The sequence below is a fragment of the Spermophilus citellus genome (assembly GCF_964194105.1).
Source record: "Spermophilus citellus genome assembly, contig: SCAFFOLD_91, whole genome shotgun sequence".
Taxonomy (NCBI): Eukaryota; Metazoa; Chordata; class Mammalia; order Rodentia; family Sciuridae; genus Spermophilus; species Spermophilus citellus.
In genome coordinates this window covers 643,843-661,099 of record NW_027673011.1, presented here as the reverse complement: position 1 = coordinate 661,099, position 17,257 = coordinate 643,843, and the positions used below count along the sequence as shown (strand labels likewise).

General features: G+C 59.3%; 1 protein-coding gene across 1 annotated transcript; it reads left to right on the top strand.

The window, feature by feature from the left end:
• Nucleotides 1–473: 473 nt before the first annotated feature.
• On the top strand, nucleotides 474–14,178 carry LOC308640250 (tubulin--tyrosine ligase-like protein 12; the record flags this gene model as incomplete). Its single annotated transcript, XM_081312221.1, has 13 exons — nucleotides 474–658; nucleotides 2,740–2,938; nucleotides 3,845–4,004; nucleotides 4,098–4,231; nucleotides 6,446–6,522; nucleotides 7,826–7,942; nucleotides 8,040–8,234; nucleotides 8,543–8,654; nucleotides 9,442–9,593; nucleotides 9,928–10,009; nucleotides 11,429–11,497; nucleotides 12,009–12,147; nucleotides 12,525–14,178. The coding sequence occupies 13 exons, from the start codon at nucleotides 474–476 to the stop codon at nucleotides 12,674–12,676; spliced, it is 1,773 nt and encodes a 590-aa protein (XP_081168347.1). The 3' UTR covers nucleotides 12,677–14,178.
• Nucleotides 14,179–17,257: the final 3,079 nt, after the last annotated feature.

The window sequence follows — 17,257 nt, the reverse complement described above, 5'->3', positions numbered from 1 at the left end:
TCTTTGGCAAAAACTTCGCATTAAATAAATCAGTGATAAATTTGGTTTAAAATATTTAAAAAGGAACAGAAATATTTAATATTTAGCCTTTTGTTCCTTAATCAGAAAGAAGAAAAAGAATCAGAGAAACTGTATAAATAAAGTATGGGAAAACTTTAAGCAAAGTGTAATATTCTGATTTCCTATTCTACACCCATTCCCCTGTGTACATAGTCCATTTCCAAGAGTGGTGTCCCATGGGGCCAGCACCTTGGATGATCTCAGCATAGATGATGCCCCTGTGAAGTTCTAGGAGGCCTAGTTTCCCCACCTGCCATGTTTTTGTGGGTAGGTCAGGTGGTATATAGGTCCTACTCCTCAGAGGAGTCAGGTTCATCCTCAAGGCCTTGATGTGGCCCTCAGCGACCCTGTGGCAGCAGTCATGACTGTGGTGAGGGTCGGGGTAGGGTCTCCTGCCCCACACTTGCTGACCCATGCTCTGGCCCCAGGTCTTCGACGCTGGGGAGATGTTCGGGATAATGCAGGTGGAGGAGGTGGAAGAGGAGGAGGATCCAGCTGCCGGGGAGGCGCGAAGGAAGCAGCCCAACCCCGGGAGTGAGCTGTGCTACAAGGTCATCGTGACCAGTGAGAGCGGGCTTCGGGCCGCAGACCCCAACAGGTAGGATCCCAGGCCCATTGGCCCCTCCACTTCCAGGGCCCAGCCCACTCTTACAAAGCTTGCACCAAATGTTGGCTGTTAGGGCAAAACTAAGTACAGACACTCTGCTTCCTGTGTGCCAAGCAGCATCTTGGTCCCAGGACAAGCCAGTGCTGTGCATGCATGGCCAGTGCTGTTCCCACGGGGCTTCACAGTAGTGTCGGTTCCAACATGGTGAAGTCCCCTGAGTGCCTGCCTGTGATCTCATCATTGTCACAGTGGCCCCCTTGCAGGGTGTAAGACTTTGGTTTTGCTGAAGCATTTGGGCATGGTTGCCCAATTGGCTGAGGCTGGGTGCTGCAGGTGCCTGCCTGTTCCTAAGCATGGCTTCTCCTTGGACCCTCTCTTGGAAACAGGAACCTCTGAGATCCAGAGCAGGGCTGGTCCTGCCCACAGCTTCCTGTCTCCCAGGGACCACACAGAGCTATCTCCTGCCAAAGTCCTTGTTGGAAACTTGTGCTGGCCCTTAAGGCTTACAGGGTCTGTCTCCTGAGGAGCTTTTCCCACCTCTTCCACCAGCCCAGCACCCCCACCTATCATGCAGTTGGGCCCAGGCTTGCCTCCTCCCCCAGGGCAGTGTGGTGAGTCAAGCAGCCGCCTCAGCTTGGGGCGCACTCAGCCCTCGTCACACACCCCACCTGAGCAGGCCTGGGAGGGGCTGGGGATCTGGCCTGGGTTTGGAGTCTCAGGTGTAAATTTCAGCTTCAGCCTTCCCCAGTTGCCCAGCCCCAACAAGCTCCTAGGCCCTTTCTTCCTCAGCACCCATTGGGTACAACATCTTGTCACGTTGCCCAGGGTCACCCCTGCATCCATCTTCAAGGGCCTAGCTCCGCCCTGTGTTTTGGAGTCTTCAAATCTCTGTCTCTGGATATGTAGCAAACCAAAAATCCAATATAAGCACAGCAAAATAAACTTTCATGAACTTGCCCTGAACTTAAGGACCAGTGTGTTAGCTGACCCTTTCATTTTAAAGTAGGATGGATTCAGCCAGGAACAACCATGCCCATGAGCCACTTGAGTGCTTGGACCCTCCTAAACTAGTAGGGCCTCAAACCCGGGCAGCCCCATCCTGGGTGTGGCAAGCAGGCCTGGCCTCAGACCTGCAGGGGAGCACATGCCTGCCATCTCTTGCAGGAGCTGGGAACTGTGTGCAGGGCTCACCTCTCCCTCCAGAGGCCTGGTGTGCATGGGCACATTCTGTGGGGCAGCTCCTTTGCACTCCCACTTGGCCTCCTGGTGTGGGGACCTTTGTTTTAGATGACCGCCTGCCCCTGTAGGGAGCAAGGTGAGGAGCCCAGGCCTGTCCTCCACCCACTTAGTCCAGCCATGGACTCTTACATGAGTGACCGCTGTTGCTTTTCACCAGTACTCAGCCAAATCAAGAGTGCTGGCTATTTGGAACTTTTTTTTTTTTTTTTTTTTTTTTTACCGAGGATTGAACCAAGGGGCACTTAACCACTGAGCCACATCCCCATCCCTTTGTAATATATTTTATTTAGACAGGATCTTGCTAAGTTGCTTAGGGCCTTAGAGATGGCTTTGAACTTGGGATCCTCCTGCCTCAGCCTCCCAAGCTGCTGGGATTACAGGCATGTGCCACCCCACTGGTTCCAGTTAGCACATTTAATTAACAGAATGATGGGTTTCATTGTGGCATGGTTATGTACACAAATAACACTCTAGTCATCCCTTTCTCTTCCCCATCCCTGCCCTCCTATCCCCTTCCTCTCCAGTAGCCTCCCTCATGCTGGATCTCCAGACCCGTGTGGTGCTCACATCCACCTGGTCATGGGAAATGGGGAACCCCAGGGACCTGCATTAGAGCTCAGAGGAGGTGGCTAGCTGGAAGCCGTATACTGGGTGACAGAGCTGGGGTCTTGGCCAAAACCCATCCAAAACCATCCATAACCATGGTGGTGAGTTAACTGGGTCTCAGAAGAATGGGTACAGGACCTAGCCCTGGGTGTCTTCTCCCTTCTGGTCCTCCTCTTTCCCCCTTCCCCTTTTGCCGTGGCTGCTCGGCAACTCACATGGATCTACAGCATCTTCCTCATCGACCACGCCTGGATGTGTCGTGTGGAGCATGCCCACCAGCAGCTACAGCAGGTGCCAGGGCTGCTGCACCGCATGGCCTCCTTGATGGGCATCGAGTTTCATGGTGAGCTGCCCAGCCCGGAGGCTGTGGCCCTGGTGCTAGAAGATATGTGGAAGTTCAACCAGACCTACCAGGTGGCCCATGGGGTAAGCCAGCCACTGGGTCCCAGGGGAAGGTAGCACAGGCAGGGCCTTTGTGGCCTTGGGCCGTCAGGGCTGGTGGGAGCCCCCACAGTGAACAGGGGTCAGAGGTGGAGGCAGAGGGCCGCACCTGGCAGGGCTGGGTGGGCGGCCTAGGTGTGGAGGAGCTGGGCCTGCCCTGCCAGCAGGCCCAGGGCAGCGGCTTGCACCTCTGGCCCAGGGTCTGCCTCTCTGTGGGCTCAGTCCCGGGCCACCTCCTTTGGAAGGGTCATTTTTTCCTGTGGCCTCATCAGGAGAGTCTGACCCCCTTGCTCAGGACCATCCAAGGCTGGGCCCCAGGTGCTCACCCAGGCTTGGAGCTCACAGGACCCGGCTCTCGGACCCCTGAACCTGAGCCCAGACAACTGAGCTGCCTCTACCCTGTTCCCTTCTGTCCTCTGGTTCTGCCCCAGCCTTGGGAAGGGAGTCCAGGCCCTCTGGCCTGACCTGGGCCTTCACTACCACCTGTGGCCTCTCCAGGCCCCAGCCCCTCACCACTCTTAGTTCAGGAAGTCATGCTTGCTCCTCCTCTGTGCCGCTGCCTCCAGGAAGCCTTCCCTGAACTCAGACTCCCTTCCCCACCACCTGGAAAGTCCAGACTGTCCGCATGGGGATGAGCCAAGTGCCTTTTTACCACACAGGTTGTCACGCTGTGTTACATGGGCTCTGTCCTGGTCTACAAGGGCAGGGCCCCTGTCCAGGAGGGACTGAACTGTCCCTCCAGATTCAGGAGAGCTGGGCATAGGAGAAAAGTGACAACTGCAATCACTCCATGCTTCTGTGGGCCGTGGTGGGCGGGCTGGTGGAGGGCACAGGGCAGAAGGAGCAGGCGGTGGACATGTGGGTGAGGACTGCCCTGTGCCCTGCCCACAGACAGCCGAGGAGAAGGTGCCGGTGTGGTACATCATGGACGAGTTTGGCTCGCGGATCCAGAACGCAGACGTGCCCAGCTTCGCCACGGCACCCTTCTTCTACATGCCCCAGCAAGTGTCCTACACACTGCTGTGGCCGCTGAGGGACTTGGACACAGGCGGTAAGTCAGAGCCTGCCCACCCTGTAGGACGGGCCTCGGCCAGCCCCTTGACGCCCCACGCCCCCACTGATGGGCACGCGTGTCTTGGCGCAGAGGAGGTGACCCGGGACTTTGCCTACGGAGAGGCAGACCCTCTGATCCGGAAATGCATGCTGCTGCCCTGGGCCCCCACCGACATGTCGGACCTCAGCTCCTCCACGCCCGAGCCGCCCGCCGAGTACTACCAGGTGTGGCCCTGCCTCCACCTCCAACCCAGGCCTGTTAGTCTGGTGGCTGCTGGAACGTTCTCCATCCGTCACCACATGTTACTGAACACTGCTAGGTGCCAGGTGCCTGGCTGGTTACTGGGAGCGGGTAGGTGTTTGGGGACATCTGAGACAGGTCTCGCTGGAGCATGAGCAGCCTGCAGCCACATGCTTAAACACTAGGTGATAGGAGCTGGTCCTTGCAGGAGGTCAGCAGATGCTGCTTGTTACCGAGGAGGCGTGGGCCTGCTCTGTCCCATGTTTAATCTGGAGAGGTTTCCCTCCTGGGCAAAAGGACACTGGGCTTCCCTGGCTGTCCTCAGGTGACTGGTTCTGGGACCCTCATGGATTCCAGAATCTCCAGGTGCTCCAGTCCCTATGTCAGGTGGTGCGGTGTTCCCGTAGAACCTACACTTGTCACCTAAGACCGGAAGTGTTGTGTGAACCCTTGTCACGTTATTAGGGACAAGGGAGAGTCCACATATTCAGGACAGATAGAAATTTTTGACTGACGACCTGTTGGTTGAATGTGAGGAAGTAGACCCAGGGATAGGAAGGGCCAACCCCATTCAACACGACGCAGCCCCTCTCCCGCACACGGCAGGCCCTTGTCACTGAAATCAAAGTGATGCTCCGACTGGGCAACTCCCCGTCAGGCCCCACCAGGATGTCGCTAGCCCACTCGAGCATTGGGCTGGTGGCAGGAGCTCATGCAGGGCCCGATACCAGGGGCTGTGGGTTAGCGACTAAGGGTCAGTGAGGCCCGGGGAGGCGGGTCCTATAAGAACACAGCTTCTGCCAGAGCCTCCCTCTGCCCTGTGGCCTGCCATCATGTCCCGTCAACTGGATCCAGCACACATGGGAGCTTGAACCTAGCACCACAGGAGCTCACTCTCCTGTGTTCCTTACAACCTTACAGTCCTGTTACATCTTCATTTTATTGAGGATGTGGGAATTGAGGCACAGAGAAATTAATTAACTTGCCAGAGGTCACATAGCTAGTGCAGAGCCTGAATATGAAACCAAGGGCACGCGTTAGCCCACAGGCAGAGGCCACAGACCTTCCCCCACTGTGTTGGAAGCTGCTGAGCCACACAGACTGTGGTGCTTGGTATCTGGAAGGCTGTGGATGAGACTGAAGAGGGCAGCTGGTGTTGGACTGGTCGCTGCTATTGGCAGGGGTGGGCCTGGGCCTGAACCTAGCAACACCTCCGTGGACACCAGTGGTGACCAAATGGCCCCTGCCAAAGGACTGCCCTTGTCTGTCCAAAGGCATGTCCATGCCGCAGTGTGCTCAGTGAGCTCGGGCCTGTGAAGCAGGGGACAAGGTGTGAGTCTGCCTTGGGGACAGTAGCGTCCTGGTCTTGGCTATTAGTGGAAGGCAGATCTTTGCCTGGGGGCTCTGTGCTGACAGGAGCCAGGGCAGTCCCGCATCTGAGACATCCATGCTTTCCTGCTGGACTCAGCAAGGTCGGGCCCGTGCCCAGGTTCACTCTGGGTGCTGACTGAGCGGCCCAGACCCTAGCAGCTCACAGCAGCAAACCTGTCACCTCACACAGTTCCCTTGGGCAGGAGTGGCTCAGTGCTGCTTTGCGGCCCGGGCCTCAGGTCCTCGGCATATGGGCCTCTGTGGGCTGCTGAAGCCTTGCCCCACACGGAGACCGACTTCCTTGGAGCTAGTGGCTGAGAGAAAGTGAGGCGGAGCCACAGGGCCTGTGGCCTGGCCGGAGCAGCACACTGTAGCTGCTGCCTTCCCTTCATTAGCAGTGGCTCCCTGGGTCCAGCCCACTGAGGTGATGGACCAAGAGCTGCCTTGTAAAGGGAGTGTCAGCCCCGAGCCCTCCACCCCTTTCCTGAGGCCCAGGTCTGGCTGTGACCCCCTGCCCCGCCTCCCTCCCTAGTTTGTGGGCAGGCTGTAAATCATTGCAGCATGCTTGGAACAGCCCTGCCACCTGCTTACCCCCTGTGATCTGGAGATGATCCTGAGGAGGTTGAAAATGTTTGCCTTGTTCTTTTGACAGCAAAGAAGAGCTGCCGGGTACCGAGGGGCCATGAGTTCCAGAATCCCAGGTGGGGATGGCCAGGGGCAGCGAGTGCCCAGCTCTGCAGGGCCCCACCTCAGGGCCGGGCTGGGAGGCACCTTTTCCTGCTGCCTTCACTAAGGTCTGTATCTGCCTTTGGTGTGTTTCCTTCTAGGCCATTCTGGAGGAGAACAAGGAGAAACTGCCACTTGCCATCAGCCCTGCAGCCCATCCCCATGACCACGTCTTCAAGTAGGTGCCCCTTCTCTACCCTGGGGCTCCTGGGTTGCCAGCTCCATACTCCAGGGCCAGGCCCCAGGGCGCTGCCAGGCTCATGAGCCCCGAATCCTGGCAGCTTGCTGTCTGCACAGAGATCATAGAGGAGATGCAGCAGAGCAGGGAAGGCCCTAGACTCTCCCTTGGGACTCAGGATGGAAGGAGGCGTGAAAACCCTGGTGGGGTGAGGACACTACAGGCTGAAGCTGGGGCCACCACCAGTCCCGGCTCAGCCATGCAGGGGCACCCCCAGGTGTCTGTGCATTTGATCTTAGACCTGAACAAAGGCTGGCCACTCCCCAGAATGGGTGCCTGTGCTGACTGAGTGTGCTGGGTGCTGGAAGAGCCACCTGGGCTGCCAGGAGAGGCCCTTCCCAGGGCCTGCAGGTGTAGACTAGTGGATCATAACAACTAAGCAGGCAAGTCCAGGCTGGGCCCTGCGGATAGGTAGCCCTTCCACTTTCTCAGTCTTGGATGGCTGAGCACGCTTGTCCCTCCAGGAAGGTGGGAACAGTCACTCCGGCTTATGGGTTAGAAGCAGAAGTACAGGCATCTTGCCTACCTGGTGCTGAGCAAGGCCTGGGCAGGTCCACCTCAGTCAGGACGGATGGGTCTCTGCCTTCATGCAAACCCTTCCTGGAAACCCCCAGACACCTCCCTGGGCTGCCTAACCTGATCCAGCCAGAAATGGACAGCACCTGCACTCTGCCCCCACAGGGCCTCCACCCCTTTCCTGAGGACAGAGGCTGCGCTGGCCTTTCCTGAGGCCCCAGTCTGGCTATGACCCCTGCCCCTCCCCTCCTTGGGGCAGAAGCACATGGAGGCCCCACTTGTGGTCCTCCTGCTCGCAGTCACTTCCACCATGTGCCCTGCCTCAGAGCCCTGCCGGCCTGGCTCCCCTGCCCTGTGCCCCTCCCACCTTCATATTCAGCCCCACCCCTTCAATGGGCTGGGTCCACCCCTCCCCCACAGGGGCTCCAGGACTCTTGTCTTGACCCCACACTGACCTGCTTGGCCCTCAGCTTCAGAGGAGCGTTCTGGGGATATCAGCCCCTCTTGGCGGGCTCTTAGCACGTCCAGGGGAAATTGGCCCGCTCCATCCTCCTTTTCCACATGGGGGAGGCCCAGCCTTCACTCAGAAGGACTATTTCATTCTAAAGACAAACAGGAGGCAGGCCATGTGCCATCCTGCAGTGGGATGTAAGAGCACGGGCTGTCTCTGTCCTTCAGCAGATAGTAGAGGGAGCAGGTCTAGACTGCCCTCCCCTCCCCTCCCCAGGGTCCACACGGATGTGCAGCAGGTGCTTAGCCACCTCACCCACCCACGCTTCACCTTCACCCCGAGCGAGTCGGATGCCGACATCCTCTACCACTTCTCCCACTTCAAGGACTACAGGTGGGGTGCCCCCGGCCTCAGCGGGCTCCCGCTCCCCTCCCTCACCCACCCAAGCCCTCCTTCGCCCTGAGCCCCCCATTCCTGCTGCCATCTGCAGGAGCCTCAGCCAGGAGCGGCCGCAGGTGCTGCTGAACCAGTTCCCCTGCAAGAACCTGCTGACGGTAAAGGACTGCCTGGCTTCCATTGCACGCCGGGCAGGGGGCCCCGAGGGCCCCCCCTGGTTGCCCCGGACCTTCAACCTGCGCACGGAGCTGCCCCAGTTTGTCAGCTACTTCCAGCAGCGGGAGAGGCGGTAAGCCCCCAGATATGGCGCCTGGAAACAGGCCCCTGTGGCGTCCCATCCACACCCGGTGCCGGCGGCTCATTAGCTGAGCACCACTGAGTGCTGGTGTGTGCTGACCACAAGCACCCTCACCTCTCTAAGGCCTCTGCACCCAACCTCTGAAAGCTCCCTACTCCTGGGCCCGCCGCCAGTGCCACCTCTGTGACATTCCTAGGGCCCCTTAGGAGATGTTGGCCTCCCCTCAGTGGCCAGGGTCCTGGGGTGCTTGGCTGGGAGGGCAGGCCTCAGGGTGTAGCCTGGCCGTGCCCTCCTTGCAGGGGGGAGGACAACCACTGGATCTGCAAGCCCTGGAACCTGGCCCGCAGCCTGGACACCCACGTCACCAGGAACCTCCCCAGCATCATCCGACACCGGGAGAGCACTCCCAAGGTGGGCAGCCCGGCGGAGCTTGAGGGCTAGGACCCCTGCAGCTAGGTCCAGGTGACTGGGGTCGCCGGGCACATGGGGATTGGAGCTGGGGCAGGGCCCTCTTGGAAGCCCCGTCCTTCCTTTCACAGCCACTGCCAGTGCCAGTAGGGGAGAGCCAGTGTGGCACTCCAGGTGGGAGCAGCGGAGACCCTCAGTTAGAACTGTCCAGTGTAGTCAGCCACAGCCAGGCGCAGTGGCACACTGTAATACCAGCAGCTCAGGAGGCTGAGGCAGGAGGAACGCAAGTTCAGAGAACTTGCTGCGCCACGTAGTGTGACAGCCCAGCAGGAGCAGTGGCCAAACATGGAGCCCTTGGGCCTGTGGTGGCCTCCAGAGGCAGCACAGGGGAGTCACAGGACTGGAGACTCATCCAGGCTGTGGCTGCTGTGGTGGGTCATACATGTGGCCAGGGCTGGAAAGAGGGGGCTGGAAGGCCCACAGTGGCAGCTTGGGACAGTGGGACAGCATGGTAGAGTCTGAGGGAGGATCTGTATTGTTTCAAATGCTGAAACAGTTTTTTTCCTTCAACTAAAGTCGAGATGAACATGGAGACACTAGCTGCTGGCTAGAACAGGGTTTGCAAGGCAGATGTGGGGTAAAGTGTCACTATGACTGGCCTTGGGTGCCAGGTGCAGGGACCCTCAGTGGGCAGATGGAGGAGCTCGCCCACGGGTGCAGGAGCTCAGCGTACTGCATCCCACCCAGGGGAGGTAAGAGTGGTCAGCAAGCCGGCATCTGTGTCCTCCAGGTGGTATCCAAGTATATCGAAAGCCCGGTCCTGTCCCTTAGAGAAGACGTGGGCAGCATCAAGTTCGACGTCCGCTATGTGGTGCTGCTGTGCTCTGTGAAGCCGCTGCAGCTGTTCGCCTATGACGTGTTCTGGCTACACTTCTCCAACCGGTAATGGGCTGGCTGGTGGGGGCCAGTGGGGTCTGGGCCCGGGACCTCCCTTTATGGTGGGTCACAAAGCCTGTGCTGGGACTCCCCACACCCACCTAGCCAGCAGCCCCTAGGTTTCGGGTGGTGATGACGTGCTTTGGTCCTCCTAAGTGACCATGCCTTGGCTGTGACCTGTGACAGGTGACAGCAGGAGAGCCAGGGTGCGTCACAGGGAATCTTCACATCATGCTGCCCACCAGCCCCCACCCACTGGTGAGACAGGTGCAGAACTGGGGGCCACTGGGGAGCCTGCGCGCTGGGAGCCCACAAGCCGGCCTGTCTGTTTGTCCCCCAGGCCCTTCTCCCTTGACGACCTTGACGACTATGAGAAACACTTCACCGTCATGAACTACGACCCAGACGTGGTGCTGAAGCAGGTGGGGCAGCCGTGAGGTACCTGCAGGGTTCCTGTGTCCCCTCGGGGTGTCCTGTTCTCCCTGCCACCTGAAGTGCACTGTGCCTGAGGATGTGGGGGCAGGCGGGTGGCCTGTCCCAAGGCCGGTCACAGCAGAGTGGGGCTCAGCAGGCTCCCCCCCGAAGCTGCCTCACCTGGGAAGACACAGCTGTCCCTTCAGCACTCTGAGCACAGGAATGGAGGGGGCCACAGAGGTGCATGTTGCCTGGCCCCACAGGAGACAGGGAAGCCCCCGCCCCGTGCCCATCTGGCCCTGCCCCTGCCAGCAAGTGGCCCTACCTGGAGACACATCTCCCATCCTCCCTGAGCGTCTGTCCCTCCTGGCACACGTTACATGGCAGTGGGGCTGGGGGCGCTGGCAGGAGGCCTCAGGCGGTACAGCTGAGCCAGGCAGGCACAGCCTGGGCAGAGCTCGGGTCCTCGGAGGAGGAAAGGAGGACCAGGCCACGGCATTCACTGCCCTGCCGCCTGGTTGGCAAGGGTTGAAGACAAACCGTCAGGCGCCCCAGCTGGCCCGCCTGCTCCCTCTCCTAAGGCATGACCACCGTCCAGGCACACCTGGACTCCTCAGCATGTGCTCGAGCACGCCCCCCACATCTCTGCCACCAAGCGCCATGCTCCTGGATGGGCTTCACCAAGTGCAGCCCCAGGGCACCCTGTGGCTTCCTAATTCCCACAGTTATTCACCCGAGCCAAGTGGGGCATTCTTGGAGGCATCCTGCTGACCCTGCCTGGGAGGGACCTGGAGAACGGGAGCTGCTGGGTAGCAGTGCTGGGCTCATGTACACCCGGCCAGGGCCATGTGGTCCTGCTGCCGCTTGTCCCTCTTTCGTCCTTGGTCACATTGAAGGCCAGCACCCAGAACAGCCATGAGGTCCCCAGAACGTCGTTGGTGCCGAGTCCCTTCTCTGCATTGTGAGAGGGTCATCTCCAGAAGCCCTGTCCACGTGCTGGGCTTTCTTGGGGCTCGCCCTGTCTTGCCCTTCTCTGGAAGAAATCCAAGCCAGCTTATTCAGGCCCCTCTTGGGGTAGAGTCTTGGTCTGGTGGAGCTCTTGCTGTTTTTCATTAGTGCAGGGACACAGGTAGGGCCCTGAAGACCAGGCTCTGTGTCAGGTGGGCTGTCCTGGTCTGGGTGCTGAGCTGCCCTGACTCTGCTGCCTGACTCAGCCTCCCGACAGCCTTGAAATCAGCTTGCTGTGTAGGTGTATTCCCCATCACAGGAGGAGAGAGGCTCGGAGGTTGACATGCTTTGCCAGAGTTTAAACCCAGTCTCTTTTCCCCTTTGTAACCTGGGGGGCTTGGGCCACATGCTGTCCTGCAGTGCTATCCTCCTATTGCCCCAGCAAAGCAAGAGTGACCGCCTGGCCCTGTGTGTTGCAGGTACACTACAATGAGTTTATCCCTGAGTTTGAGAAGCAATACCCAGAGTTCCCCTGGAGTGGTGTCCAGGTGAGTCCCAAGCTCCACTAGGGGCAGGGCCAGGCTGCACACCTGCAGGAACCACCCCTCATACTCTGGGACTGGGTGGCTCTGAGCACGTGGGTCAGCCAGAGGGCAACAGGTTCCATCTGCTCCAGTGACCTGAGTCAGGACCTGACTGGAGACAGGCTGAGCCTGTGAGTCCCTGGTGAGCCACAGGGGTGCTAGGGCAGGAGATGGGGCAGGTTTGCTGAAAGTGGACCTGGGGGCTGAGGTGTAGCTCTGGGGTAGGACATTTGCCTGGAATGTGCAAGTTCCTGGGTTTGATCCCCGACACCAGAAATAAAGTAGACTCCCAGAGAAGGGAAAATGTCAGGTAGAGGTGACATGGATAGGTCTAGAGACAAAGGGTGTAGGGGAGGTTGACTTGGGGCATTTCAGGGCTAGGGTTCAGGCAGGGATACTGAATTGAGGCAGCTCTGGGAGGCCAGTCCCGGCATTAGGACCAACAGGTCCCTTGACTCATCCTCCCCGACCTTAGGCTGAGATCTTCCGGGCCATCACGGAACTGTTCCAGGTGGCACGTGCCAAGCCACCACCCCAGGGCCTTTGCAACTATCCCGCATCCCGGGCCGTGTATGCCGTTGACCTCATGCTAAAGTGGGACAGCCGCCCTGATGGTGAGGGACCGCCCAGGCGCCCTGAGCTGGAATGAGCCAGGAGGTCTAGACTGAGGGGCCTGGCCCTCTGGAGGGGGGACACCTGCCATGCAGAGGGCACAGGGAGACTGGCAGAGGGAGCCCCTGTCTCCCTGGCCTCAGCCAGGCCCTCTTGGTGACAGCCCACCCTGCCAGCTTTGCCTCCTCTTCCCCTCTGGGCTGAACTCAGTGTCTGCCCTTGCTGTGATGCACTCTCGTCCCTGGGGCTATGGTCTGCTCCTGCCTGGCCATGGGGGGCAGGTGGCAGTCCAGGCCAGCCTGCAGAACCAGGAGACTTATTTCCAGGTCCCCATCCTCTAGCCCCCTGCAACCTTCTCACCTGCTTCCCTCATCCCCAGGAAAACGGGTGATGCAGCCCCAGATCCTGGAGGTGAACTTCAACCCAGACTGTGAGCGAGCCTGCAGGTACCACCCCAGCTTCTTCAACGATGTCTTCAGCACCCTGTTTCTGGACCAGCCCAGTGATTGCCATGTCACCCGCCTCGTCTAGGGCCTCCCACCTGTTCTTGCTGGCCAGGTTGGTGCCTCAGTTCTCTGAGCTCCTCCTGCCAAGACCCTGACCTGCCACCTCCTCTTCTTCAGTCCCTGACCAAGTCATAGCTTCAGCCCAAATCCTCTGCCTTCCCGGCCCTTTCCCTGTATCACCCGCTGGGATTGAGGGTCCTCCTCTCTGCTGTGGGTCAGTGAGGACACCACTGGGGCCAAGTGGTACCCCAGCCCCCTCTACACCCCCACCACTGACTGCGTGAGTGAGTCCCCAACTTTACCAAGGGCTTTGTTCCTGGCACCGGGAGTCTGGATCCTGGGCTGCTGTTTCCAGAGGTTAGGGGACAAGGGTTCCTTAGAAATGGGGCTCTGAGGGAAGTGTTTGGGAACTCTGCATAGAATGAGGCCTCGTTGGGTCTCTTTCCACAGTGTGCCCTCTTGCCTCATGGCTCCCATAAGCGGGGTGACAGATGCCCCAGAAAGCCTGGGAAACCCTGGCCACCAGCCACACTCCAGCCCCCACCAGCAGACCTCTGCCCACGGCCAGGCAGGAGGGCTGGCTTCTCCCTTCTCATGTTTGAGAGTGGCCTGTCCTCTGGAAAGTTGGCCTACTCGTTCCCACCAGAGCCACCTGCTCACCAGGCACCTCGCCACCCTCTGAGATGGGCTGAGGTGCTCTGGAGAGGGTCTCAAGGACGAGTGTGGGTGGCAGAGCACCAGGCAGGAGTAGCTGAGAAATGGCCGTGGCTAGCAAGGTGATTCCAAGGAGGACCTCAGTTCAAGACAGGTGCTGTTGTCACTAAGGTCCAGAGTCAAAGTGTGGGCATTTTGTTTTTTAACTTATGGGAAGAAAATGTAAAATTTTAGTTCTTTCCTAATTTTTTTCTGGAATTTTGGTCACGTGCCAGCGTTCCTTTGTTTCATGGTCTTGAAGTGTTGTTCTGTGGTCCTGAGGATGGAACCCAGGGCTTCTCACTTGCTAGACAAGTGCTGTACCACTGAGCTACATTCCCAGCCCTTTTTTATTTTGGGACAGGATCTCACTAAGTTGCTCAGGCTGGCCTTGAACTTGTGATTCTCCTGCCTCAGCCACTCAGTAGCTGGATCACAGGTGTGTGCCCAGCAGCTGCCAATGGTTCTGGTGTAACTGCAGTGCAGTGGGCAAGTCTCTGTCCAGGTAGGCAAGAGCTGCTTCCAGAACTTTCCAGCACACAGGAGGACAGGACAGGGATCGTGGTGTCTGTATCATTTTTGAAGCTAAAAGCAATTCTTTTCATAACAAAACTGGGTGTGATTCTGCCCACCATCTGTCTCCAGGCACATGGACCACCTCTTTGACTCGCCTCACCCTTTAGCTGGACATGGCCCTCCCTCCGCCCAGCAGGGCCATGGCTGTGGAGGGCAGGGTTGATGCCACCTCTGGTTTCCTCACCTGGAGGGTGGGCTGCTAGCCTCCCAGCTCTCACCCTGCTTAATTTGTACTGCAATAAAGTATGACTTCTTTGATGGCTGCTGCTTTCTCTGGGGTCCTGGAAGCACAGGCCTAAGCTGGTGTGGCAGCTGTGTCCCCTAGAGTCAAGACTGTAACAGGGTGTGGGTGAAGCTATGACTGCGTCCAGACCTCCGGGTCCTAACAGGTGGCACTCTTGCTGGCTCCGGGTTCACCTAAAACCTGTGGCACAGTGGGCAGGGGTGGTCACTGAAATCAGGTCCATGTGTCCCCTGAGAAATAGTGACCAGGCATGCTTTTCTGTTTCTAGATGTCTATGCAAACAACCCCCAAGCAAGGCCACCAGCAGGGACTCCATGTCCCAGCTGAGGCACTGCCATGGGGACGATGCTGGTCCCACGGAATGCTTTCTCCTGGTGCTCAGTGGCACCCTAGTCACCCTTTTTTAGGAATTCGTTGAGGGCCAGAATATGTCAGTGCTGAGCACATGGAGTTGCTGGAGAGGCCTGGTAGTGGTGGCCTGTACCGCAGACCTTCAGGGTGGTACCGAGGAAGTCCCAGAGGCCCCTCTGCATGCTATTGGTGGAGTCAGCATGGTGGCGCTCTGGCTGTGTGGGATGCCCACCTGTGGTGACTCTCCCAACAAGGGTGCCACCCACAGTAGTACAGCAGAGGCCTGTCACCCTAGTCCGGAGTACCTGACCACAAGTGTCTGATGGACCCGGGGTCATCAATCACTGGGGCTTCCATGCGGACAGCAGCTGGCCAGGCCCTCTGGCTGTGCAAAGGCCTGGTTTGATGCCCTGCTAGCAAGGCTCTGCCCCTTCTGAGCCTGGGCTGAAGAGCCTTCGGGCTCCTGCAGGGCACCAGCACATTCCTTGCCCCCTTCCTTGGCAGGCTTGGGAGGGACGCTGGAGGTCCCCGCTGTGCCAGGAGAACACAGCCTGGGATCCCAGCCCATCCCCTGAGAGAGGGAGCCCTATCACATCTGTCAGAGCGAGGGCAGGGTTTCCCAATGTAGTCCTGCTGGTTTAACATCAAGAGCCAAAACCAAAAAGGCCCTGCGCTCAGGCCTGGCCCTGGGGAGCAGCCACAGCCAGGTTTTAGGAGGCTGCCACCAGGCTGTAGTGGCTGGTGGCAGGAGAGGTGAGCCCTTCCCAAGGCCCGTGGCTCGTGCACCACACTGTCCAGTCTCAGTACTCCAGACAGCTGCCTGGAAAGGTCAAGGTCACTCTCTTGGAAGCCTGGGGTGCAGGGACACCTCCAAATCCAGGTGGGTCTGGGCCAGCAGAAAGACTTGTTTGCTGGGGTTGGCCTGGTCCCCCACCCCCATCCTGCCAACAGGGTATTTCAGGGCCACCTGGAGGGGAGAAGCTGGTGCCAAGCAGGTCAACTGGCATTCCCAGCCCTGCCAGTGTTGTCCTAGGCAAAGCCAGTTGAGGACCCAGGCAGGGCCAGCATGGGACGCTGGGCCTGGGCTCAGCATCATAGGAGCTGTGGGAGCTCACGTCCTCAGGGCACGACCCACCCACCCTCAGGGTCTGGAGGGTCCCAAGAGGGTGCTGAAGCCTGGCTGGTACAGCCTCACCTGGTTGTACAGCCCAGAGCCACCCACAGTGACAACCTGTGTATCACAGCCCATCCCCTCCCCACAGTCAGGGGTCCCACAAAGGCCACCGTGTGGAAGGTTAAGAACTTTACTCGGCTTGTCAAGCCCTGTGCTCTGAGGGCGCAGCGGAAAGTGTAGGACACTGCCCCGGAGGTGGCTGGGCTTGGACCATCCCCAGAGCCGCTGGTGACCCCTAGGCCGAGACCCGGACAGACCAGCAGGGGCACCTGACGGGCAGCGGGGCAGTCCTCAGCAGGCTGGCGCCTCACTCCTGGAGCCGCCCGCCACCGCGGGGGCCCTGGTTGTCTCGCCACACGCAGTAGTTGAGCGTGGTTGCGAAGGCCAGCCAGGCCAGGTAGGGGTAGAGCAGGTGGGCGGGCTCACCCGGTGCCAGGCCACGGTGGTGGCTGTCGCCGCCCCGCTGATGAGCAGGAGGTCCACCAGGGCCTGCAAAGACGGGGACAGGGTGGCCTGAGGCTCTACAACCAGAGCGTGTGCCCAACAGACCCTCCAAGCTGGCCGGAGGAGTCAGCCTGTCTCAGACCCGTCCCACCCCTTGTCCAGGCCACGCCCCTCCTGCTACCCACCATTCCTGCCTGGCCCGCCCTGAGGGGGGCGGGGTGGGGTAGGTGACAGCACCCTGAGGAGACACAAAGTTCAAGGGGGGGTGGAGGCTGGGAGCCTCCAGCCTCCACTGAGGGCTGCCCTGGCCTCCAGCATTTCTGCAAGGCTCCAACAAATGTCCTGTCCCTGTGCAGCGCTGTCCCTGAGGTGGCCCTGAGTGGGTCAGACTTCCCGGGTGGATTTCACTTCTCAGCAGGAGCCTTTAGGAGCAGGGCTGGGGCTGGGGGGTCCAGCGCGGGCGCCTGCCTGGCTCCGTCCCCAGCACTGCGGAAACTGCTTAACCTCTCTGGGCCTTTGTTCCTCAGAGGATTGCTGTGGGGATTCAGGTCAACACTTAGTGCAGAACCTGGCATGAGGGACTCTCAATAATTATTTGGCATTGTCACCTTCCGTGCCATGAAGGAGAAGCACATGAGCTGAGTGGGTGCAGAGGAAGCTCTTAAGCTAGCCAGGGGCCCAGAGGATGGGCCATTGGGGCAGGCCTTAGAGGATGAGGCTTTGCAGGGGAGGGGACGGGACATGCAAAGGCCCTGAGGCAGGTGTGAGCCTAGTCTGTGTGCCTGCAGTGTGGGGTCTGGGGCCCAGGGAGGGCAGATGGCAACCTAGTGGCAGGGGCCACAGGGGCAACCGTCCCATGCCACACCTGCAGGCCCTGCCCTAGCACTTCCCCGGCACTGGCCCATTTCATCCTCAGGACATTGCTGTTTGGTGGCAGTGTCATCCCCCCACTCCACATCAGGAAACTGAGGTTCAGGTAGAGGATGGATCTCTCGCAGGCACTGGGGGACAGCGCAGCAGGCGACCATGGGGAGCCATGGGGTTGAGGGGCTGGGCCAGGTCCATGCTGCATTTGGATCTCCAAGGTGGAGGTGGGTCAAGGGCTGGGGGAGCCCCAGGAACTG